A 21202-nucleotide genomic window follows, 5' to 3' on the forward strand; every position below is an offset into this window, starting at 1 on the left:
TAACGTTCCTTGCTACCAACTTTGCCTCTCTATTGGCTTTTGAGCGGTGAGCAGCCGGACCCCACTTTCGGTTACAAAGAGTCTGGTGCATCTGGCCGCCCCCTACCTGCCACCGATGGGGATGCCTAGGAGAGTCATGACTCACCGGCAATCTTTCTCAAACTCCTTGGACTCATCAGTGCAGTGGAAGAACTTGCCCTTGAAGAGCTGCACGGCCACAACGGCAAAGATGAACATGAAGAGCATGTAGACGATAAGGATGTTGAAGACGTTCTTGAGTGAGTTCACAACGCAGTCAAACACGGCCTGGTGGGTGGGGTGGGAGAGACAGCGTGAGGGGCTGGGAACAAGCACGGCCTCCACCTCCAGCCGCTCCTCATACCCAAGTATTGTCATTATTCCTATTTTACGGGCAAGGACGTGATCCAAGTTACTCGGTTAAGGCCACGCAGTTCTGAGAAATGTTGGGGCTCGACCCGATTCTGAGTTTTTATGCATCGAAAACCCCCAATTTTAACCCCTGGGAAATGGGGCCGCTTCTCCGAGCTTCTCCAAGGTAAGCTCATGGCTCTTCAGGGCAAGAGGAAAGGTCCTCGATGAAGATGTCATTTCCTGTTCATTCTGTGTCCCTGCTTCATGTCACTCCCCTCCCCATAATCTGGAGTTGTGGTCCCCTCCCTTTTGCCCACTGATCACTTGGGGGCACTCTGGATTTGCGAGCTGACTTCACGTGCCCTGCGTAAGATGGAATCCTTCCATCCTCCTCTAGAGAAGGCAGGGGTCCCAGCCTGGAATGTTCCCCACCACATCCTGCTATTAAATCACAGCGGGTCCTAACTACAAGTAGGCATCAAGGATTGTCAGCCTACTGGAATCACACGTTAGCTCTGCCGGCTTCCCCCGGGGGGAGAGAGTGCATGGCTTTCATGGGGCTTTCAAAGGGGGCTGTGACCCAGAAAAAGGCAAAGAGCCACTGAACCGGCTACTTCTGGGTTCCACATATCTCAATGCAAGCAAGCTTTCCCGTCCAGAGGGCGGCCACATTTCCTCTTTGAATATTTATCAACAAAAAGGGGGCATTCGGATCATTATTTTCCAAATCATGGGGGAGGGGCACACCACCGGTGATATCAGACGTACTTTCAGGTCCTATAGGAGCCCAAGACCAAGTAACACTGAATCACATGGTCGCAAAGTTATTCTCTCTCTAATACTTTCAATCCTTTTGAGTGAAGGAGAAAGTCTTCCTTAGTTGTTACTGTGTTAACACCTAACATTTACACTTTTCCTTTTTTTTTTTTGGCCGCGCCATGCGGCATGCAGGATCTTAGGTCCCTGGCCAGGGATCGACCCTGTGCCCCCTGCATTGGGAACACAGAGTCTTAACCACTGGACCGCCAGGGAAGTCCCTGTACTTTTCCTTTCTAACCAAGAAAGAGCAAGTATCCATGCTCAAAGTCTTTGTCAGGCAATTATTTTGGGCTAGATTTTAATAACAGTTCTATTTTGAACAGATATTTAGTTTTACCTTCTATTAACAGTGGGTTTTGGTTTTCCAACTTAAGAAACTTGACAAGCATTTCCTTTTAAAATAAATCCACTCAGGTAAAAAATAAAGTGTCTTAAAGCAAGATATTAAGAAAGACTCTGGTGGTTCATGCTATTTTGGAACAGGAGATATTGGACCCTAGAATAGGCAGGTGAAAAGTTAAAGGCTATGTGGGACCAGAAACCTAGTTTCCTGCTTCCCAGATTAGGGTTATGCCCTGTATCCACATGATGCCTTCATGGGAATTAAGAAAAGGGATCTCAACTTTGCAAGAGACATTTCATCTATTGGAAAATTACCATGATATACAGATTTTGTTCCATGAACTCACTTTACTGCCATCTACTGGAGAGTTGTAGTAATAAGTATATCCACATATAATGGCTGTGCTGTTAGCAGCATCCCTTTCAACGTACTGTCCTTGAGCAGTGTGCAACCTGCTCAACTGTACGTGGCAACCCTGATAGATCTTCCACATACCCCAATCTCACCTTGAGCTTTGGCAACCGCTTGATGGTTTTAAGAGGTCGTAGCACCCGAAGGACTCGGAGGGATTTAATCGTGTTGATGTCCTTTCCTTTGCTATTGCCACTGTGGAGGGATGTTAGAATGGGGAGAAGGGAAAAGAGGGAGCCAAGGTCAGGCTGGGTGGTGGGTGGTCCACAGCCCCAAGTGGCCCCACCCTCCCAGGCTTAGGAGTCTGGGGTGGGCCTGGCATAGCCATGTCCTTCCCGGAGAAGAGTAGTCAGCTCCCCAGCTACATCTGGGCTCAAGAGCTAGTGAGTAGATGGCCCTTTGTGGTTTTGGTCTCAGGGTTTGTTGAGGGCCCTGGCTGAGCCTGTACAGCTGCATGGGGTGGCTCTTGGATCCAGCACAAGGAAGTTGGCTGCCCCCTGTGTGCTCTCTTTGGAGGTGGTCTTAGTGAGCTTTTAGAAAATGGGATTCCTCTCTCTTCCAACAGGATCCAGGAAATGCTTAAAGTGGCCTTTAAACCAGAGCTCCCTTCCCCCACCCGCTGCCCCACTATTCCCTGAGCCCACAGGAGCGGAAGGAACCAGAACATCAGATGTCGAATCTCTGCCTCATTCTTTCAGGGTATCTGAGCTCAGACTGCTGCATAGGGGTTCAGCCCAGGGTCTACTGGGCCCGAGTCTTAGCACTGCAGATATCATGACACCCTTAGCCAACCATGATTCAAGCGCCCCCAAAAGGAAGGCATTGGGTGTGGCCATCAAAGGCTTGTGATTAATGGAACTCACCACCCACCCAGCTGCCCAAGCCAGAAACCCAACACTCGTGTTCAGCTTCCTGTCCTCCATCCTCATCCCCAACGGGTCACCCTCCTACACATGGCACCATCATAGGTCAGACCCCCATTATCCACCTCCCAAATTTCCCCCCCCCACTCCCTGTCTCTCTCTTCTTTCATCTTTTCTGCACACAGTGGCCCAAACCAATGACCATGTCACTCTCCTACTCCAACTCCTTCTGGAGCAGCTGAATTCCTAGAAGTGCAAACCCCTAGCTCGGCATTCAAGGCTCTTAGGAATCTAGTCCAACTTACCTTTCTGTTTGCGTTCCCATTGATTACTACACAACCCAAGCCCCAGCCACATTCTTTTGCTTCTGTTCCCTCTGCTAGAAATGCCCTTCCTCCACTTCTTCATTCACAGAACGATGCAGCCCTCAAAGGCCAAGGTAAATGTCCCTTCATCTGACAGCCTCCACTGACTGCCTCTGGGCTCTGCCAGACCCCAGTGCTGTTTCAGAATCACCTTGTTCCTGTCATTGGCTTCTGGCTTTAGACAGAAAACTCTTCAAAGGTGAAACTGTGATTTCTTCTCCTATGTGTTCATTTTCCCTTTAACCTTGGTTCTTGTCTCTGCCCCCAGCATGTGCCTGGTGTGTAGTTTCAGGACACATGTGAATGGATCCAGATCAGAGGTCTTTGGGGGCCAGTTAGCAAACATCTCCCTACAGTTCTCTTGGGTCATGAGTAGATCTGCCCCAGAGACACCCACCGTGGTGTGCCCAGGTATCCAGGTGCAAAAATATTCTTCGTGACATTTGCTTTTTTTAGGGTTCCTTTTTCTCATCTTTCAGAGAAAAGAGAATTGGACTTTAACCTGCCAGCCACAACCGTGCTCCAGGATTCAGCAGTCTGAACATGGGATTTTCTTTTCTAAACCAAAGTCATCAATCATTATTATCTCAAGGCTGTGCACCCAAAGTATGAGACACATGTCAGGAGAGTCACTGAGATATCTTCAGGCAGATCATGAACACAATTAAGGAACGGGATCACACAGGGAAACAGTTATGTTTTCTTCAAGTTATCTTTCAGGCCTCCTGTTGTGGTCAGAGAGGAAGTTTCTGCTATGTGTTCATAGGTCTTTAATGCCTCCCTAACACGAATTTCCCTTTTAACAAAGAACCCAGCTTGAATGTAACAACTTGTCACGCAACTGTTTCATTCTTGTTGGATTCACTTTGGCAGTTGCCTGTTCTATCTGAGGTTAACAATACTGGTTGTAAGGGGATGGCATAAAGTGTTCTAGCAAAACTAAAATGAAGTTTAGACTATGTGTTGGTGGAAAAAACGTCAAGCAAGTGGACATCTAGGTTGTATGTGGAACGGGCTAAAATCTTGATGGGCCAAACTGCTAACATTTGGGAACACACCTCCTGGGGCACATCTACTCATCTAAAAATGACTCCATGGGCATTCTGGGGGTCTCTCTCCTAGGAGGCACTTCTCCCTGGGGAGAGGCTGAGAACAATCCTCAAGAGTGTTCCTGGCAGTTTGGCCCCTGAGCATGCAGGAATGGCTTGACCAAGGTGTTCTTACAGAAAACAACCAGATTTTCAAATCACTTAGTTGAGAGTGTAGATGCTCCTGTTGTGGGGTGGGAGGGTTACTTACTCCTCTTAAAGCCCAAGCCCTGGTTGTTTGGACTGTCCACGCTTCTCCCATTTGGGAAGCTGGACATTCACTCCCCTGATAACTACCCATCCGGCTCGTCTGCCCTACTGAAATAAGACCATGGGGAGACCCCCTTCCACGCCCTTTATGTTCTCTTCCAAGAACTGGGCTAAATGGTGGGTCCTGATGAGAGGCAGTGGCCAAGACCCCTCCAGGCTCCTGCCCCTTGGGGAGCAGGCTGAGGGGACTCTGGTCACTGCAGGCGACAGGACGGTGGCAATGACACAAGGCTACAGAAACCGGCCCAGAACCAGTGTGGCTGCATCAGAGCACAGAGAACGAGACAGAACAAGAGAGAGAGAGAGAGAGAGAGAGAGAGAGAGAGAGAGAGAGAGAGAGAGAGAGAGAGGCACTTTACCGTGTACTGCTCCTGGTGACGTGGCGTCGGAGGGAGAGACAGATCGTAAGCGGCCTCAGAAGAAAGAACACAGAACACACACATACATGCACACACACCTGGGCACTCCCCTGCCCTGCCTGGGCACCAGGAGGGGCCGCCTTAGGCTCGTGGCCCTGGATGGTATCCATCCTTCCATCTGCAAGACGCTTGTTCCGTCCCCTGCCTTTGGCTGGCCCCCGGCACTGCCCAACAGCACCAAGAAAGCCGAATTTCCAAGTAGCAGGACAGCCCAAAATTATCAACTACCAAAGGCAAATTCGCCACTGAAGGTCCCTGCCAAGAGCTGGAGAAAAACCCCTTTTCTCCAGAGGTTCTGGGACTGGAAATTTTTAGAATGTCTTTTTTTTGGCCACGCCTCGCAGTATGCGGGATCTTAGTTCCCCGACCGCGGCCCCTGCATCAGAAGCATGGAGTCTTAACCACTGGACTGCCAGGGAAGTCGTTTAGAATGTCTTGAAGGGGGTGAGCTTTGGAGTTAGGGGGACCTGGGTTTGACTCGCAGCACTGCCCTTAATTATTGTTCTCATCTGTAAAACAGACCTTTGGGGGGCTGATGCTTGATACACAGTAACTATGGCTTTGGCTTTACCCCCTAAGTTATGAAGGAGAAGGGGGGCAGCTAAGAGTTCCAATTTGGGATGAAATTAAGGGGCAACTCTCAAGAGCCTTCTGGGAAAATGTGGGCCTGGGGGAAGCTCTCTGCATCTGGCAGTGGCCCCTTGTACAACTCATCTTTGGAATCAAGGTTCAGTCTCATTATGACCCTCCAACCATGACTGGAGATCAAGGTGCAAGAAACTTGATTGCCATTAGAACAGTGGAAGCCCTACTGCCAAGCAGGTTCTCTACAGAATATCCCACCTGCCACCCCCTTTTGAAGTTAGTGACATTTCTAAAAACATAATGGGTCTTACAAATATTCCCACTGGATTTTTCTTCCCCCTGCTACCTTTCGTTTTACCTCAGTGGCTTTCAAAGCTTAACATATCTAGGAATTATTGCATAGATAGAATTGTATAGATTCTGCTTTTTGGATTATTGAGGAATTTTTCAGTGACAGTGATTTCTGCCCAGCCTGATGGATGATGTTAGGTGTAATATGTGAGTCTTCTGAATGTCACTGCAACTGTCTGTGGCAAGGTGGTACCATTATACCCATTTTCCGGATGAGGAAGCTGAGGCTCAGAGAGGGAAAGTGACTTGTCCGAGGTCACACAGCCGGGGAAGTGGCAGACTGAGATTCAAACCCAGGTTTGTGTGTCTTGCATGCTAATCTTCTTTCCATTTCATTACACACACACAAAAGAATGCCTTCAGGGGTAGGGGCTGTTTTGAGGATGGGGATAAAAAAAAAAAAAAAAAAGGCAGCCTGGGGGCTCCTTCTTTGGCTTCCTGGCAGTTGGGCTCCTGAGCACGCAGGAGTGGCTTGATCAGGGTGCTCTGCCGGCCGTGCTGGCCCGCTTTGAGGGAGGAGTGGCAGCCCCAGATGGACTCTTGGCAGTGAGGGCAGGGTCATGATTTGCCAGCTGCTGAGAAATGTCAGTTGGCTACCCCGTTGCATGGGCACAGAGCATGATGTCAAGTGCGGTGACTCATGAAATGGTGTGTTAATGGTGGTCGCATGGACACAGCACACAGTCAGTAGATGGAGCAGGACACACTCACACAGATATTTGGGGGAGGTGCAGGAGGGGTGGAAGCCGTCGGGAGAGCTTCGACACATCCCTTGGAGGACCGCGGGGATCATTTCCCCATGTCCGAGACGGGGCCACAGTCACAGCACTGCAGAATCCTTGCCTCCTCATCCTGCTGACTTGTGAAAGTCTCCATGTTCAGTGCTGGGAGATGGGCAGCAACCCTCAATCTGACAGCTGACTGCCCTCCACAATCTCTCTGGTCGTCAGTTTCCTCATGTACAAAAAAAGGAATACTAAGAGAACTTCCTGCGTGGGGTTGTAAAGATTAAGTAAATGGAGGCTGTCACTATCATTATTACCCAGTCAGGTTTGTCAAAGTTACGGGGAAACTGAGGCACAGAGAGGTTCAGGGACTTGCACATCTAGAGAGAAACCGGACAGCCTTGCTGGAAGCTTTTCCTAACACCATCAGGTTCATTTAACACTTGTTGGGGTTCTCAGCCTTGTCTATGAGGAGACAGGCACATAGGACAGATAATGTGAGTTAAAAGAACAGAAAGAAAAGAAGCAAAGGACTCTGGGATTGGACACTCAAGTGGAGACTCTCAGAGCAACACCTACTCCTGCCGATGTGACCTCCGTCTGGTAACAAGGAAAGACAATAAGGAAAGTCCTTGTAGGGCGAGAGACCTTTTCAGGTAAGAGAGGCCAGAAACCTGAAGGCAGAGGGAGGATTCTGAAACTTTTCTGGGGAAAAATGTAGCAGCCTGGGTGGGGGGCCCCTTCTCTGGCTTTCTGGCAGATTGGCCTAAGGCATGCAGGAGCAGCTTGATCAAGGTGCATGCCAGTTGTGCCCGGCCTGTGGCCCTGCCCTGGAGGAGGAGTGGCAGTGACAGATTCTTGGCAGTGAGGTGGAGAGGGTGTGGCAGGGGTGGGGTCTCAGAGTCTACCTCTTCCATCCCTGTGACCATCACATAAAGGCGCTCCCCAGGTTGTCAGCTCTTCTAAAACCCCAAGAGAGTCCCCAACACTTGTCAGGACCCCACTGGCAAAATCTCACACACCCCAGTTCCTGCAAGATCCACGAGCTCACTGGGACTCATAGGGATGATCTTAAATCCCTGTCCAGCCCCTTTCCTCACATAGGAATTAAAAAAAACAATTGGAAACAGGGATTTTCAATGGCATTAACTGGCTGGCTTCATGCCTGTAGCAACTTCATAAAACCAGCTTCACAGGTTGACTCTACAAAGACGCTGCTAAATTTCTCTGAGCTGGAGGCTCATTTTGAATGCCCTTGTATAACTTTATATTTAAGACAAAAGCTCAAAAATTAAAAAACAGAATCAGCTCCCTGTGACAGATTCTTTTGCAGACGCAAAGAACCATTTTGCTTGATTCTGGGTGGAAAAACAATTTTGTTTTCGCAGATCAGGTTTGCTTAAAGTTGAGCCTAATTGTAGCTCCAGGGGAACGGTGGCCCATCATGGTAAAGCTCTACGGTTTGAAAGGCTTGTTCCCAGGTCTTTCGAAGGCCACACTTTTCCCAAATTGGGAGGCCAAATGAGGGATGGAGAGGGGACAGGGCAATAGTGGGGGCCCCCTCTTCAGCACTGAAGCTTGTTGGCTCCCACAGAGGTCTGGAAGGAAAGTGTCAAGGATGAACTGATGGGCAGCAGACGCTACCTCTATTGTACTACACCCAGTGGTGGCCACGGAGGGCAAAACCCACCACCCAGGGCACAGCTGGCAAAGGGGGGTGTTGTGTGTGGAGAGATGGATGTGATATCTTTCTGAGCTCTGGGGGACCTGGGGGCTGCTGGGCAGACGTCATCCTGGAGGGCTGGAGGAAATGTGGGACGGGTGCTTGCCTACACTTGCCTTCCCTGGACATGAAGACTACCCCAGGTCAGAACATGGTGGGGACTGGGTTTTTGATGCCAGAGCAAATGGCAGAGTGTCTGCCTTCTCCAGGCCATGGGGCCCAGGTTAGGCAGAAGGTCAAGGCGAAGGACAGGATGGAAGGGAGAGAGAGAGAAAAGAGTCTGGAGGAGAGGGAGAGGAAGAAGGAGAGGGGAAGAGGGAGGGGAGATGGGAGGAGGGAGGGGAAGGGGAGGTGGAGAGAGAGAGAGAGACAGAAAGGGAGTCAGAGAGAGGGAAGGAGAGGGGAAGAGGGAGGGGAGATGGGAGGAGGGAGGGGAAGGGGAGGTGGAGAGAGAGAGAGAGACAGAAAGGGAGTCAGAGAGAGGGAAGGAGAGAGAAAAGGGGAAAGATAAAGAAGAAGAAAGACAGAAACAGGAGCAAGGGAGGGAAGGGGATTTGAGATGGATTCACTCCAGGATGAGGGCTGTCAAATGTTTTGGCTTTTCAGAATTGAAACTTTCTCAGGACCTAGCATGGTGCCTGACTGACACCTCGTAGAAGTTGCTCACATAACTGATGGACAGAGGGAGGAGCATAGTTCATTACATTCTCATACACACAGTGTATTACCTTTTAGAATCTTTTTTGGGGAAAGAAATTTGTGCTAACTTGATAAGAAACAAATTGTATCTTGTTTGTATTTTATACATCTTCTAATTCCAATGAGGTAGGTTTTTTTTTTTTTCATTTTTATTAGTCAGCATTCTGTGAAATTTCTGTGTTAAATCCTGTGCTCACTTACCTATTAAGGTTCAGTGTTTCTTATTGATTTGTAATTGCTTTTTATATCTGAAGGCCATGGATACCTTATTTGTGGTAATCTTTCTCCTCTAATTTCCTGTGCACTTTGATTATTATTAGTATTAAACCTACAGGACATCTTAATGAAAATGTAGCCAAACTTCTTCAATTTTTGAGATGATCTCTTCCATCGTTCTAATGATCAAATACTCAATTACTTAAAAAAGTGGGAGAGAGAGGAGGAAGAGTGGAAGAGGGACAGAGGAAGAAAGAGAGAAAAGGAGAGGGGGTGGAAAAGAGCAGACACAGAAAGGAGGAGAAAGTAGAAGACAAAGAGAAAGGGGGTGGGAAGTCTGGCCAGAGTCAGAAATACATTCAGCTTCCTGACCTTCATGGTACATCTCCACCAGCTCAGAGGCATCCAGAAACTCTGGAGATTTCTTGCTCTTTTGACACAACTTGATCTCATTGTGTTCCCAGGGGAGGATCTGAGAATGGCCCAGTTTAGCCCTTAAATTGGAAACGGGCCACCACACTGGCCTCCTGAAAAACCAAGTCCTCATTGTTTGGTCAGGTGGGCCATTCAAGGACTCTTCCAGGTCTGCTGAGAAGGGGCCCAGGAGGCAGAGGCAAAGGGGAAGCCCCTGATTTCTCATTATTATAGGTGAGGTGGGTCCGAATCCCTTTGAGGCTTTTCTTTCTGGGAATGGTCCACTGTGATGGGCACAGACAGGGTCCCTAAGAAGATTTGTTTCTGGATTAGGGGCAGATTAGGTTTTTCCATCCTGCCCCAAGCGTCTACAAGTTGAGGAATGTACTGCTAAGTTTGCTACCAGGGCCCTAAGAGCTAATGGCTACTCAGCCCCCGGATGCCATCTTGGAATCGCACGTTGGAACGGCTACTAAGCCTTTGGGCGCCATCTTGGAATGCTTACTGAGCCCTCAGGTGCCATCTTAAAATGGCTGCCCAGAATTTGGGTGCCATCTTGGAATGGCTGCTCAGAACCCAGCTACGATTTTGACATGGCTGCCCAGAATTCGGGCACCATCTTGGAGCTGCATGATGAGGCATGACCTTTCAGAGCGTCCTCGGACTGCCAGGAGAAGTTCAGGACACACAAGGGGAGTCATCAGGTCTATAACTACAGGGCCTTCGGGCACAGGGTGGGGAATCCAAATTCTCATGCACATTCGTCTCCTGATTGTCTTTTGAGGGGCTCCCCAAAGAGACAGTGGCTTGGGCAGAGCTTGTAGAGCAGAAGGAAGATGAGATGTCCCGGTGGGGCTAGTCTACGGAAAGCAGCAGAGCAAGGGGTCGGTGGCATGGCTGTGTGAGGAGGTAGAAGGTGGGAGGGCTTCTCCTTCTTCCTCCGTGGTGGGCATCATGCAGAAGCCAATCGAAGCTCTTCCCAGTGGCATGCGGATGCCTCCCACCACCCTGGAGCCCACTCTCCCCTTCTCTACACCCCGAGAACACGTCCCCTGATTCAATGGGCTGGGGACGGAGGGACGAAGAGGCAGGAGGAGTCCTCGAGAGGACACTTACGTGAAGGCAAAGGCCACCAGGGCCCCACTGACCACTATGAAGTCAAGAATGTTCCAGAGGTCACGGAAGTAGGCACCCTGGTGCAGGACGAGCCCCAGGTCGATCATCTACGGGAGGAGAAGAGACAGCGCTCTGATCCCTCATCCCCACCCTGGGCAGCAGCATCCACCCTTCAGCCTCAGGAGGAGGCGCAACAGGAGGGGGCATGGTAGTCAATGGGACCACCTCATCCTGAAGGGCTGGGACGGTGGCCAGAGGACCTGGGGGAGGAGCGAGAGCCCCTGCCCAAGGTGCCTTCCCACCTTGTGAAAGGTAGTTCTGACTTGCTGGTTCTTAGGTCAAAACCTTGGGATCCCCCTGGGTTCCTCACCCCACATCAGATACATTAGCAAACCCTGTTGGTTCTGTCTTCCAAACCTTCCAAGAATCTGCCGACTTTTCACCACCTTCTCTGCCACCACCCTGGGCTGGTCCCCATTATCTCCTGCCTGGACCAGTGCAATCGCCTGCTCCCAGTTCTCTTGGGTCCCACCCACCCTGCTCCCCCTCTCAAGCCTGCCCTCCCAGAGAGGCTAGAGGGTGGCTGTGAACACCTGAGTCCAATCATGTCCCTCTGCTCAGAACCTTCCATGGCTCCCACCTCACTTGGGATAAAAGCCTAAGTCCTCCCTGTGGCCCCCAAGTTTCTGCATGATTCGTCCCTCCCTGCTCATCTCCCTGACCTGGTTTCCGCACCCTCCTCTCTCACTCCTTCTGGATGCACCGGCTTCCTTGATGTTCCTCAAACACACCAAGCATTTCTAATCTCTGGGGAGAGCCTCCTGCACCAGGGTGGCATTCTTGAGGGTGCAGAATACTGTGGAGCCCTGGCACTCACCTTGATCACCATCTCAAAGGTAAAGACGCCTGTAAAAACGTAGTCAAAATATCGCAGTACCTGCAGGGGATAAAAGCAAGGGAGCAGCCGATCACTGGCTTGCTCCAGCAGAGCCCCCGTGCACCTATCCTTGGTCCACTGGGGTGTGTGGCCTCCAACAAAGTCCCCAGGGAGCAGAATCTCCATCCACATGAGGAAATGCTGCATCCATGTACGGTTGGGCAGGTCGTGCACTACCCAAGGGCCTCCTCCCACTGTCTCAGGGCAGATTTGTATGTTGTGACTGAAACAGTCCAGCAGATGGCAGCAAAGTCCTAGCAAAAAAAAAATCACTCTACCAGGCTGGTCTGCTTACTAAAGGCAAGGGTGCCTTTTTTATTTGCCCAAAGCACTATATGGACTAGAGGTGGCCCCAGGGAAGTTCAGGGAGGCCTGCATCTCTGTGGGTGACAGGTCTGATCCCCCAGTGCCTCTGACCTGCTGGGTCTCCTGGGTGAGTAACTGTTCCCACACAGGGTTTCCTAAACATGATTAGCCGTCCAGGACAGACACTGGGGACAAACCTCACTGTGGTGCCCATCTCCCTCCCCACTCCGGGGCCACACACTCAGCAGGGTGGGTTGATTCTCCCTCACCCCACCACTTTACACAAGACCAGGCATTAGTGGTTTCTGTCTGGACGGGCAACATCCTGCACTCTGGCCCCTTTCCTGGCCATGCCATAGCACATCCATGGTGTGACCCTGGCATGAGGATGTTGAGTGTGCTGGCACAGTGCCCAGCACGTTGGTAAGCGCAGGGGACTGACTTCATCAGATTTGCCTTGGAGAAGTAAGGGCTGGTAATTACTAAGGATGGCCACCAGAGGGCGCCTGCGAGCACTCAAGTCCGGTCACCCACCACCCTCTTCTCTGCTCAAGAACCCTCTGTGGCTCACACCTCACTCAGGTAAAAGCCAAAGTCCTCCTCGTGGCCTCCGAGGCCCTGCACAATCTGCCTGTCCACCTCCTTGCCCTCATCTTGTCCTACTCTCCCCCTTGCTCCCTCTGATTCTGCCACCCTGGATGTTCTCACCTCAGGGCCTTTGCACAGGCTGTTCTCTCTGCCTGGAATGCTCTTCCCCATGTCCCAACTGATTCCCTCTCTCTCCTCCTTTACGACTTGGCTCAAATATCACTTTCTCAGTGAGGCCTTCCCCGATTGCCTGTTTAAAATTCCACCAAGTCTACCCCTTCCCCCATATCCCTCATCCCTAGCACTTGTCACATCCTGACACACTGTTATAGTTATTAATAATCTCACTGTCTACCTCCCCAACCTGAAAGTCAACCTCACAAGGGCGGGGATGTTTATCTGTCCCTGTGGCATCTCCAGCTTATAGTACAGGGCCAGGCATACTCAAGAAATGTTTGCTGAACGAATGCATGAATAGCTGTGGCTGCACTGGGTCCTGCAGGAGCTGGGATCTGCGATCTGTGTGGTCACCACTCACATTCTCATTATGTGTGGTGCTTGAAGGGCCAGTGGAGGCCAGAGCGGCCAGGATGGCTAACTTCCTGGGATGTGCAGCCAGGGGCTGGAAGGTTCTGGGAAGGCTGAGGGGATGGTGGTGGGAGAGCATTTCAGGTGCACCAGGCAGAGGGCACAGCATGGATAAAGGCCCAGTGCTCTGTGAGCTCTGAGATGGCAGGGACTGTCTCATACCCTGTCAATCCTTGATGTTTAGCTCAGCACGTGGCACACAGCAGTTGCTCATTAAATAATTACTAAATAAAGCAATGAATGGAAGGAAAGGAGGAAAGAAGGAAGGAAAGGAGGTGGGGGGAAAGGCAGGCCAGGTGGTCAGCTGAATCCAATTCTGGAGAGCTTAATAAGTGGAGCAAGAGGAAATCAAAAGACCAAGAAATTAGGTTCAACCGTATCTAACGTGTAGGTCTTTTTGACCTCTACAAAAGGCAATTTTCTGTAGCTCACTGGAATCCAAAAAGGTTCTCAGTCTCATTTATCCCGGGGAAATGCAAATCAAAGTCCCAATGAGATTCCACACCCACCAGGTTGGCTAAACGAGAGAGCTGACAGCACCAAGTGTGGGCAAGACCATGGAGCAGCGGGAGCCCTGTACATTGCTGGTGCGAGTAAACATTCTGGCTGCACCTTTGGGGCCAACCACATGTAAATTCTATGTATGATCCAGAAGCTCCATTTCTGGTTTTAGACCCTGGAGAAAGTCAAGCCCAGGGGCCCCATGTTGGGGGTAGGGGATGCCGTGACAGCATTCTAAACCGCAGACAATCCAAATGTGCGTCAAATGGAAGATGCGTAAACAAATGATGGCATGGAGCGGAACGTTCAACAGCAACGGAAAAGAATGACTGTCACTACCAGCATCAATACATGCTCATCTCATGGTGGACACGATTCTGGGTGACAGAGAGATGCATAGAATTTATCCCATCTGTTCCGTGTTAGAAACAGGCAAAAAAATTCTAGTGTTTAAGGATGCACGTACAGGTGGGAAAATCAGAGCAGCTAAGAAATGCTCCTTCCAGAAGTGGGGATTTGGATACCTCTAAGGTAGGGTTTTTCAAGTACTGTTGACAATAGGCGTCAGGTCATTCTCTGTGGTGAGGCTGCCCTGTGCGCTGCAGGGTGATGAACGGTGTCCCTGGTCCCCACCCTCTCGAGGCCAGTAGCGGCCCTCCACCTGTCCCAACTCACAACACCCAAACATGTCTGAAGACCTTGTTCCCACTTGTGAACCGAGCTCCAGAGGGAAGGGATGGGGGCGATCCAAGAGGTGCCTGTGGTCACGCTCAGTTTTGTTCTACTTCTTGGCTTGGGTGGTGCTTACGTGGGGGAGTGCACTTGATAAATGAATGGATCATACGTGTTCTGTGCACTTTTCTGAGGCCTGTTCTAGATCAGCTAATAAAAAGAACTCGGGAGGGGGCCCGGGGTATCAGCTGCTTTACCATGCTCTCGAAGAGAGAGGGCTTTTAGAAAGAAAATTATTATTATCTTTTTGGCCGCACGGCATGTGGGATCTCAGTTCCCCAACCAGGGATCAAACCCGTGCCCCCTGCAGTGGAAGTGTGGAGTCTTAACCACTGGACAGCCAGGGAAGCCCAGAAGAGGGAGGGCTTCGAGGAGAGATGTTTCAACTGTGAGATGGAGCAATGGGGATGGGGCAGGGGAACCAGAGCTCTGCAAACGCTCCATGGGGGCTGGTCTGAGCCCTGCCAGGGTTCTCTACAGTCCCAGGAGCTGCAGTGGTCCCCCTGGACCCTCCATGCCCATCCCCTCCCTGCCAGAGACAAAGCCTGCTCCAGTCTCCTAGAGCCAGCAGGGGGTTTGCGGATCCCTCTTGGGACGCCCCTTCCCCAAGCCTGGCTCCCTGGGTCCCTAGTTGAAACCAGGCAGCAGGAGATAACAGAGTGCAGCCTCAGCCCTGCCCTGGTACCAGTTTCCTTCAGGAGGCTTGTTCTAATTATTTCCTTCCATCTCCCCCATCGGGTCCCCAGGGGGCCTGGCAGGCCTGTGAAGGAAGGGAAAGTGCAAAGTAAGCTAAGGACGGGCTTGATTTATGGGACGTGCCAGCCTCGCCAAGGCTCCTAACCTACTTAGCGAGGGCAGCAGGGCCTGACTCCCAGAGGAAGATGGCTCGTGTGGGGGCTGATGGGGGTAGAGGAAGGAGCTGGGGAAGGAGACGCTGACACCAGTCCGGCCTCTGTGATGCCCTGGCCTGCTGGTGCCTTGGTTTCCCCTCTCAACCAAGGCACACATTCATTCCTGCATGGCAGGACTTAAGGGGGGACATGAGCACAGAAGGTGTTTGATAAATGGTGACAGTTGAGGGAAGCAGCGGGAGATCTAGTGGGGGCAGAATTGGAATTCTGCCGTGTGACCCTGGACAGGTCACTAAACCTCCCTGAGCCTCAGTTTCCTCATCTGTCCAATGGGGATACCCCAAGCACCTGGGGCTGTGCCTGGGACACAGCAAGTGCTCAACTGACAGGGGCTGTTAGCAGACCTTGGGACCCCAAACGGAGAGCTTTTTAGCTCTCCCCAAAGCTCAAAGTTTAGGAGGTGCCTCTGAGTCAAAATAATCCTTTCTTTCAAAGCTTCGCCTTAAAATGAAAAGGTCCACGTGGTGAGACCTGACTGCAGAGGAGATGCCTCTGGGGCACCCTCTGTCTCAGTACCCTCCACGTTCCATGCAGAGCTTGTACATCTCCACATCCTGCCAGACTCACTCCCCCCACCAGGAATTCCAGCACTTTTCAGCCCCTCTCGGCCACCTCTTCCCCACCAGGCACACAGAACCACAGTCGCAAGGAACATCCTTCCTCAAGAAGAGAATCAGAGCTTCCCCTCCCAACCAGTGGCCGCAAAAGCTGTGCCCAGGGGTGCACCCAACATTTATTCCACCCTAGCTATCAGCTTTTATGATGCAGGAGAAAGTGGCCCGTGACGGAGTAGCTGGGCTGGAAGGAACCTGCCGGGTGGGACTCACATTGTTTCGCGGTGCGTTGGGCTGCACGGGGTCCTCAGCCGCCAGGGCGATGCTGCTCATGGCAATGACCATAAGGATGCACATCTCAAAGTAGCGCAGGTTCAGGATGTAATGGCACAGGCGGCGAAGGCTGTTGGGGACAGGTAGGCGTGCAGAGGTCCACTCAGACCACGGGCTATTGAGCCCCTTCCTCTGTAATCTCCTTATGTCACCTACCACTATCTGAGATCTCTAACTCCCAAGGTCCCACACCCAACAGAGTAACAAGCTCCTTCATCTGGGGACCCTCCTGGGGCAGGGGAGCCCTCAGCGAGGGAAGATATCCACATCTCTGTTTAGGCGAGTTATCGTACCTCAGTGCCCTCATCGGTGAAATGACCATAACAACAGGGCCTAACTCACAAGAATGTGAGGATCAAAAGAGTTAATATAGGCCTGGTACATGGTAGGGGCTCCAAAAAAGTTAGTTACTTAAATTATGAATTGCAGGCCTTATCAGAGTCTTTAATATGCTAATGAGAGAATAATGAAATAATTAACCTCAAGTGGAGCTAATAATGATAAATATGTCATGAGATTGTATGAATGGCTGCAGGGCTGAGTGGCTAAGAACAAGGATGCTGGAGTCAGTCTGTCTGGGTTCTCCCACTTGCTTGCTGTTTGACTTCGGGCGGGTGACTTCATCTCTCTGGACCTCAGTTTCTTCATCTGTCCAATGGGGATAAGCAAAGTACCAACCCCTACAGGGTTATTATGAGAAAATTTTTTTATTTGTAAAGTATTCAGAAGAGTGCCTGGTGCTAAGTGCCACATAAGAATCTCTTTATTAAAATAGATAATGTCCACCACATAAAAAAGTAAATGCACAGGGTGAGCTCCAAGAGGCAGGTTAGAGAAAGCAGTTTCCCCTGCAGCTTATTTGACATGATTCTCCTTTGCCAAGAAGCATTTTGAGGGACCAGGGTTTCAAAAAATACCCTTTGGAAAAATGCAATTCTAAAACAACCTCTGAGCCACCAAGACATACATGCGATAAACTTCTCCCCTAAATAATCCAGCCTCCTCAAGGATGCCCAAGACAGAGGGCCGTGAACTCAGAGATCATCTACCCAAAATCCAAATCCTTGTAGAGCAGAGCTCAGGGACCAGGGCTGCCATGTACAATTGTACAGGTTGTGCACTGCCCAAGGCAGCCATTTCTAAGGGACACCTCTCACATCACAGACAGTGTAGATGGGGATATTTATGACAGTGTTTTTTAGTTGGTGGCAGGAGGGGGTCTTTTCCAACAAAATCAGTACTTTATGATAAGTTTCTATCTTATATGACTTAAGAAAGGGACATCATTTTTTTAATTTGCTCAAAGGTCTCCTAGGGACTAATGGTCTTAGAGGCAACTCTCCCCCACTACCCTTTGTCTGGGTCTGCCCTCTGTCCTGACTTCCACTGCCCCAGTGGGAGCCCTGGGCCCCCTGCCCTGGCCATGGGCCATACTCACGGGTTGGTCGTAGAGAGGATAAACATGGAGCTGTAGGGGGGCATGGGCTTGGGGCCGTCTTCCCCGGGGTCGTCTTCCTCCTCCTCTTTCTTCTCTTCCTCCTTTTTTGGCAGTGGGTCTGGGTTGGCGTTTTTGTTCACTGTTGGGACAAGAACCAACACAGGGCTCCCTCCACGATTTCCCACAAACCTCTGGGCTCCTGCCTACTCTCCAGAGCAGGCAATAAGCAGCTGACGCAAAGTGCCTACTATGTGCCAGGCACCCTGTTATGCCATTTAATCCTCACCTGACCCTATGAGGTTGGTACTTTATGATCCCCACTTTACAGATGAGGAAACTGAGGCACAGAGAGGTGAAGTGGCTTGCCTGAGGTCACATGGTTGGGATGTGGCAAAGCTGGGATTTGAACCCGGGTAGCCTGGCCCCAGAGTGCTTGCTCTCAACCACTCTACAGCCTTGAGTCTGCTGGGACCCTCACGGGAAACTAACATAGACCTACCCCCCAGCCTTTGATGACCTTTATATTGTCAGTTGGAGGCAGGCGGAGGCAAGAGCCCCACTTTACAGACGGGAATACTGAGCCCCTCCCACAGTCAAACTGCAGGGTTTCCCCCCATTAACACCCCTCTCCTGAGTGGGGTGAGGCACCAGCCCCCTGAGCATTGATCCTGCAGCCTAGCCACTCTATGGGTCCGTGGACAGGCTGAGCCTTGCTGAGCCTCAGTTTTTTCATCTGTGAAACGGGCACAATGACAAGATCCGCCTTGTAGGACTGTGGCAAGCATTTATAGAGCAAACTCACGGACAGCTTTTGCATAGAACTGGGCTACCATTATCATCTTAAAAATAATAAGCTCAGGGTAATTTCCGAATTCCTGGTGTTTCTCAGATCGTAATCTTACAAGGGGGAGTTTTTGGGGGGGTGCAAAAACAGCCAATCCCTCAAGGTCCTAGACCTGCACTGTCCAGCATCTGAAACGTGGCTAGTCCAAACTGTGGCATGCAGTGTAAAAACGCGTCAGATTTCCAGGACCGAGTACGAGAAAAAGAATGTAAGGCAGCTCGTTAATAATTCAGAAGGTATTGATGACACGTTGACATGTTAACACTTTGGATACAAATCAATCGTATTTTGGGTTAAATACGATTTAACTATTAAAGTTCAATTCACCTATTTCTTCTTTATTTTTAAAATCACTCCTTCCTTCCTCCCTCTTCCCTCCCTCCTTTTCTCCTTTCGTCCCTTCTTTCTTTCTTTTAACCTGGCTACTACAAAGTTTAATAAATAAATTAATTAATTATTTTGGCTGCACCACTCGGCTTGCGGGATCTTAGTTCCCCAACCAGGGATCGAATCCGTGCCCCCTGCAGTGGAAGCATGGAGTCCTAACCGCTGGACCGCCAGGGGACTCCCCTAGAAAGTTTAAAATTACATAGGCGGCCTGTGTCACATTTCTTTTGGACAGCGCCGGCCTCAAGAATCATCTGACTCCCCCAGATTTCCATCAGAGGAATCCGTTGGCTCCTCAAATATGGTGGCCCCCTGGCTCCCCTGTGGGAATTTGGGATGCAGGAAATGTTGCTAACCTATTGTATACTTGCCAGGCATCGTATGCATATTATCTCATTTAATTCTCCCAGCAGCCCTGTGGGGGCAGGAACTATGTCTCTACCCATTTTCCAGATGAAGCAACTGAGGCCAGAGAGGTGGAGTCACTGTCCAGAGTCACCCAACTGAGCCTCTGGGGACTGAGCCCAGGGGGCCGGCTCACGTGTGAGATTGGAGCTCATACCTTGGACGACGGTGTGATTGAGGGGGCGCGGGCAGGCCGGGGGGATGTCCACCGTGGTGTGGTCGGGTTTCCTGGCAGTCTTAGCTGAGGTGGTCTGGGTGCTGCTGGGGTTGGTGACGATAAGGCTGTTCTCGGGGGTCTTGGGGGGGCCGGGGTTGGACGGGTTCCCCGGGTTGTTGGGTGTCCGGCGGCTGGAAGCGTTCTGGGGGTTGGCGGCCGTGGCAGGTGGGGCAGGCGTGGGGCTGGGGTCAGTGCTGTTCGCCATCTTGGCCGGGCTCTGGGGCAGGCCGGCGTGGCCGAGGCTGTCGTGGGGACTGGCTGACTCCGCGGTGGCCAGCTTGTTGTTCTTCATGTTGTCAATATCCTCGGCCAGGGGTGGGTCTTGGCGGCCCAGGTCCTGCTGGATCGGCCGGGTGGTTGACAGGTTGGGGCCCGACACGGGGACCCCGGAGCCCTGGTTCTCTCTGTGGCAGGCAGGCCAATGAAAAAGAACCCATAAGTGAGTTAGAACATAGAGGGAATGTCTCCAGATCCTGCCTAAGATTCCACCATTCGAGGTACAAGTTGGCGGTCGAGGGGCCGTGTCCTGAAAACTCTCCGGTGCCTGGTCTGTTCTTGTTAGGGCTCAAGACCCCGTGGGAGTGTAAGTGCCCACCCTCCCAGGTTTCAGTGTGGTGCTTCTCCTGCCAGGAGGGCTGCTTCCTAAGAGATGAGGCTACTCCTTCATGGAGAAATCAGAAGGGAAAAGAACTTTCTGCCAGAGCCCGCATGTCTCCAACCCAAACCTCCCTGACCCTGCCTATGTGTCTCCCATTAGCTCTGAGGCAGGACAGGGACACACAATGTTTCCAGGAGTGGCTAAAGCAGACACAGGGACACCACCTCTTTAGGGGTGGAATTGCCTCATGGATTTATCTTTTTGTTTTGTTTTTTGGCCACGCCATGTAGCTTGTGGGATCTTAGTTCCCTGACCAGGGATTGAACCCCGGTCCTCGGCAGTGGAAGCGTGGAGTCCTAACCACTGGACTGCCAGGGAACTCCCTGCCTCATGGCTTTAAATTCTTGTAGTAAGTATGCCCCTTCCCAATATTCCAGTTAGGGAAAGCAGGTCACATAGTACATTAACATAATAAAAAATAACAATAGAAATAATAACAGCAGACATTTCAGTAACACACTTGCCTTGTAATAACCCCTTCGTCCTTAGCCCTAAGAGGGATAATTACTAGCACCATTTTACAGATGAGAAAACTGAAGCTCAGAGAGGTTAAGTCTCTTGCCAAGGCTACACAGCCAGTAAATGAACAAGGTAATTTCTCACAGGGATACAAGTGTGGTGGGCAAAGCATTCCAGGCAGGGGGAACAGCCAGTGCAAAGGCCATGAGGTGGGGATAAGCTCGTTGAGTTTCAGGAGGCTGGTATGGCTGAAGGTGGAGAGTGGGAAAGATGAGTTGGGTAGGGGTTGGGTGCCTCAGTGACTCAAATAATTAACACCATGCAGATGGACATGAGGAGAAAAGAGTCTGAGCGCTCAGTGCATTTGGAGAAGGAGAGGAAAAAGTTAAAGGTCCTTGCTTAGCTTTTCCGACCTCAATGCCCACTGAGACATCAGCTCCGCAAGGCAAGGGGTTTATTTTTGTCTGTCTTGTTCACAGCTGTGATTTCAGTGCCCAGAACAGGGACTGGCACATGGTAAATGCCTGGTCACTTCTTTTTTTTTTTTTTTTTTTTTTTTTTTTGT

General features: G+C 50.8%; 1 protein-coding gene across 4 annotated transcripts in view; it reads right to left on the reverse strand.

Annotated features, from left to right (window-relative positions):
• CACNA1A (calcium voltage-gated channel subunit alpha1 A) overlaps nucleotides 1-21202 on the reverse strand; it is a 234454-nt gene that overhangs the window by 48148 nt on the left and 165104 nt on the right. For all 4 annotated transcript variants that reach the window (XM_024767374.1, XM_024767375.1, XM_024767377.1 and 1 more), the window contains exons 20-26: nucleotides 19461-19924; nucleotides 17668-17806; nucleotides 16170-16299; nucleotides 11657-11716; nucleotides 10780-10886; nucleotides 2041-2140; nucleotides 146-306 (exon numbers count right to left, since the gene is read on the reverse strand). In XM_024767374.1, coding sequence (XP_024623142.1) covers nucleotides 146-306; nucleotides 2041-2140; nucleotides 10780-10886; nucleotides 11657-11716; nucleotides 16170-16299; nucleotides 17668-17806; nucleotides 19461-19924 — 1161 coding nt within the window. The remainder of the gene's footprint in view (nucleotides 1-145; nucleotides 307-2040; nucleotides 2141-10779; nucleotides 10887-11656; nucleotides 11717-16169; nucleotides 16300-17667; nucleotides 17807-19460; nucleotides 19925-21202) is intronic.

Source organism: Neophocaena asiaeorientalis, unplaced genomic scaffold (assembly GCF_003031525.2).
Source record: "Neophocaena asiaeorientalis asiaeorientalis breed wild unplaced genomic scaffold, Neophocaena_asiaeorientalis_V1.1 scaffold87, whole genome shotgun sequence".
Taxonomy (NCBI): Eukaryota; Metazoa; Chordata; class Mammalia; order Artiodactyla; family Phocoenidae; genus Neophocaena; species Neophocaena asiaeorientalis.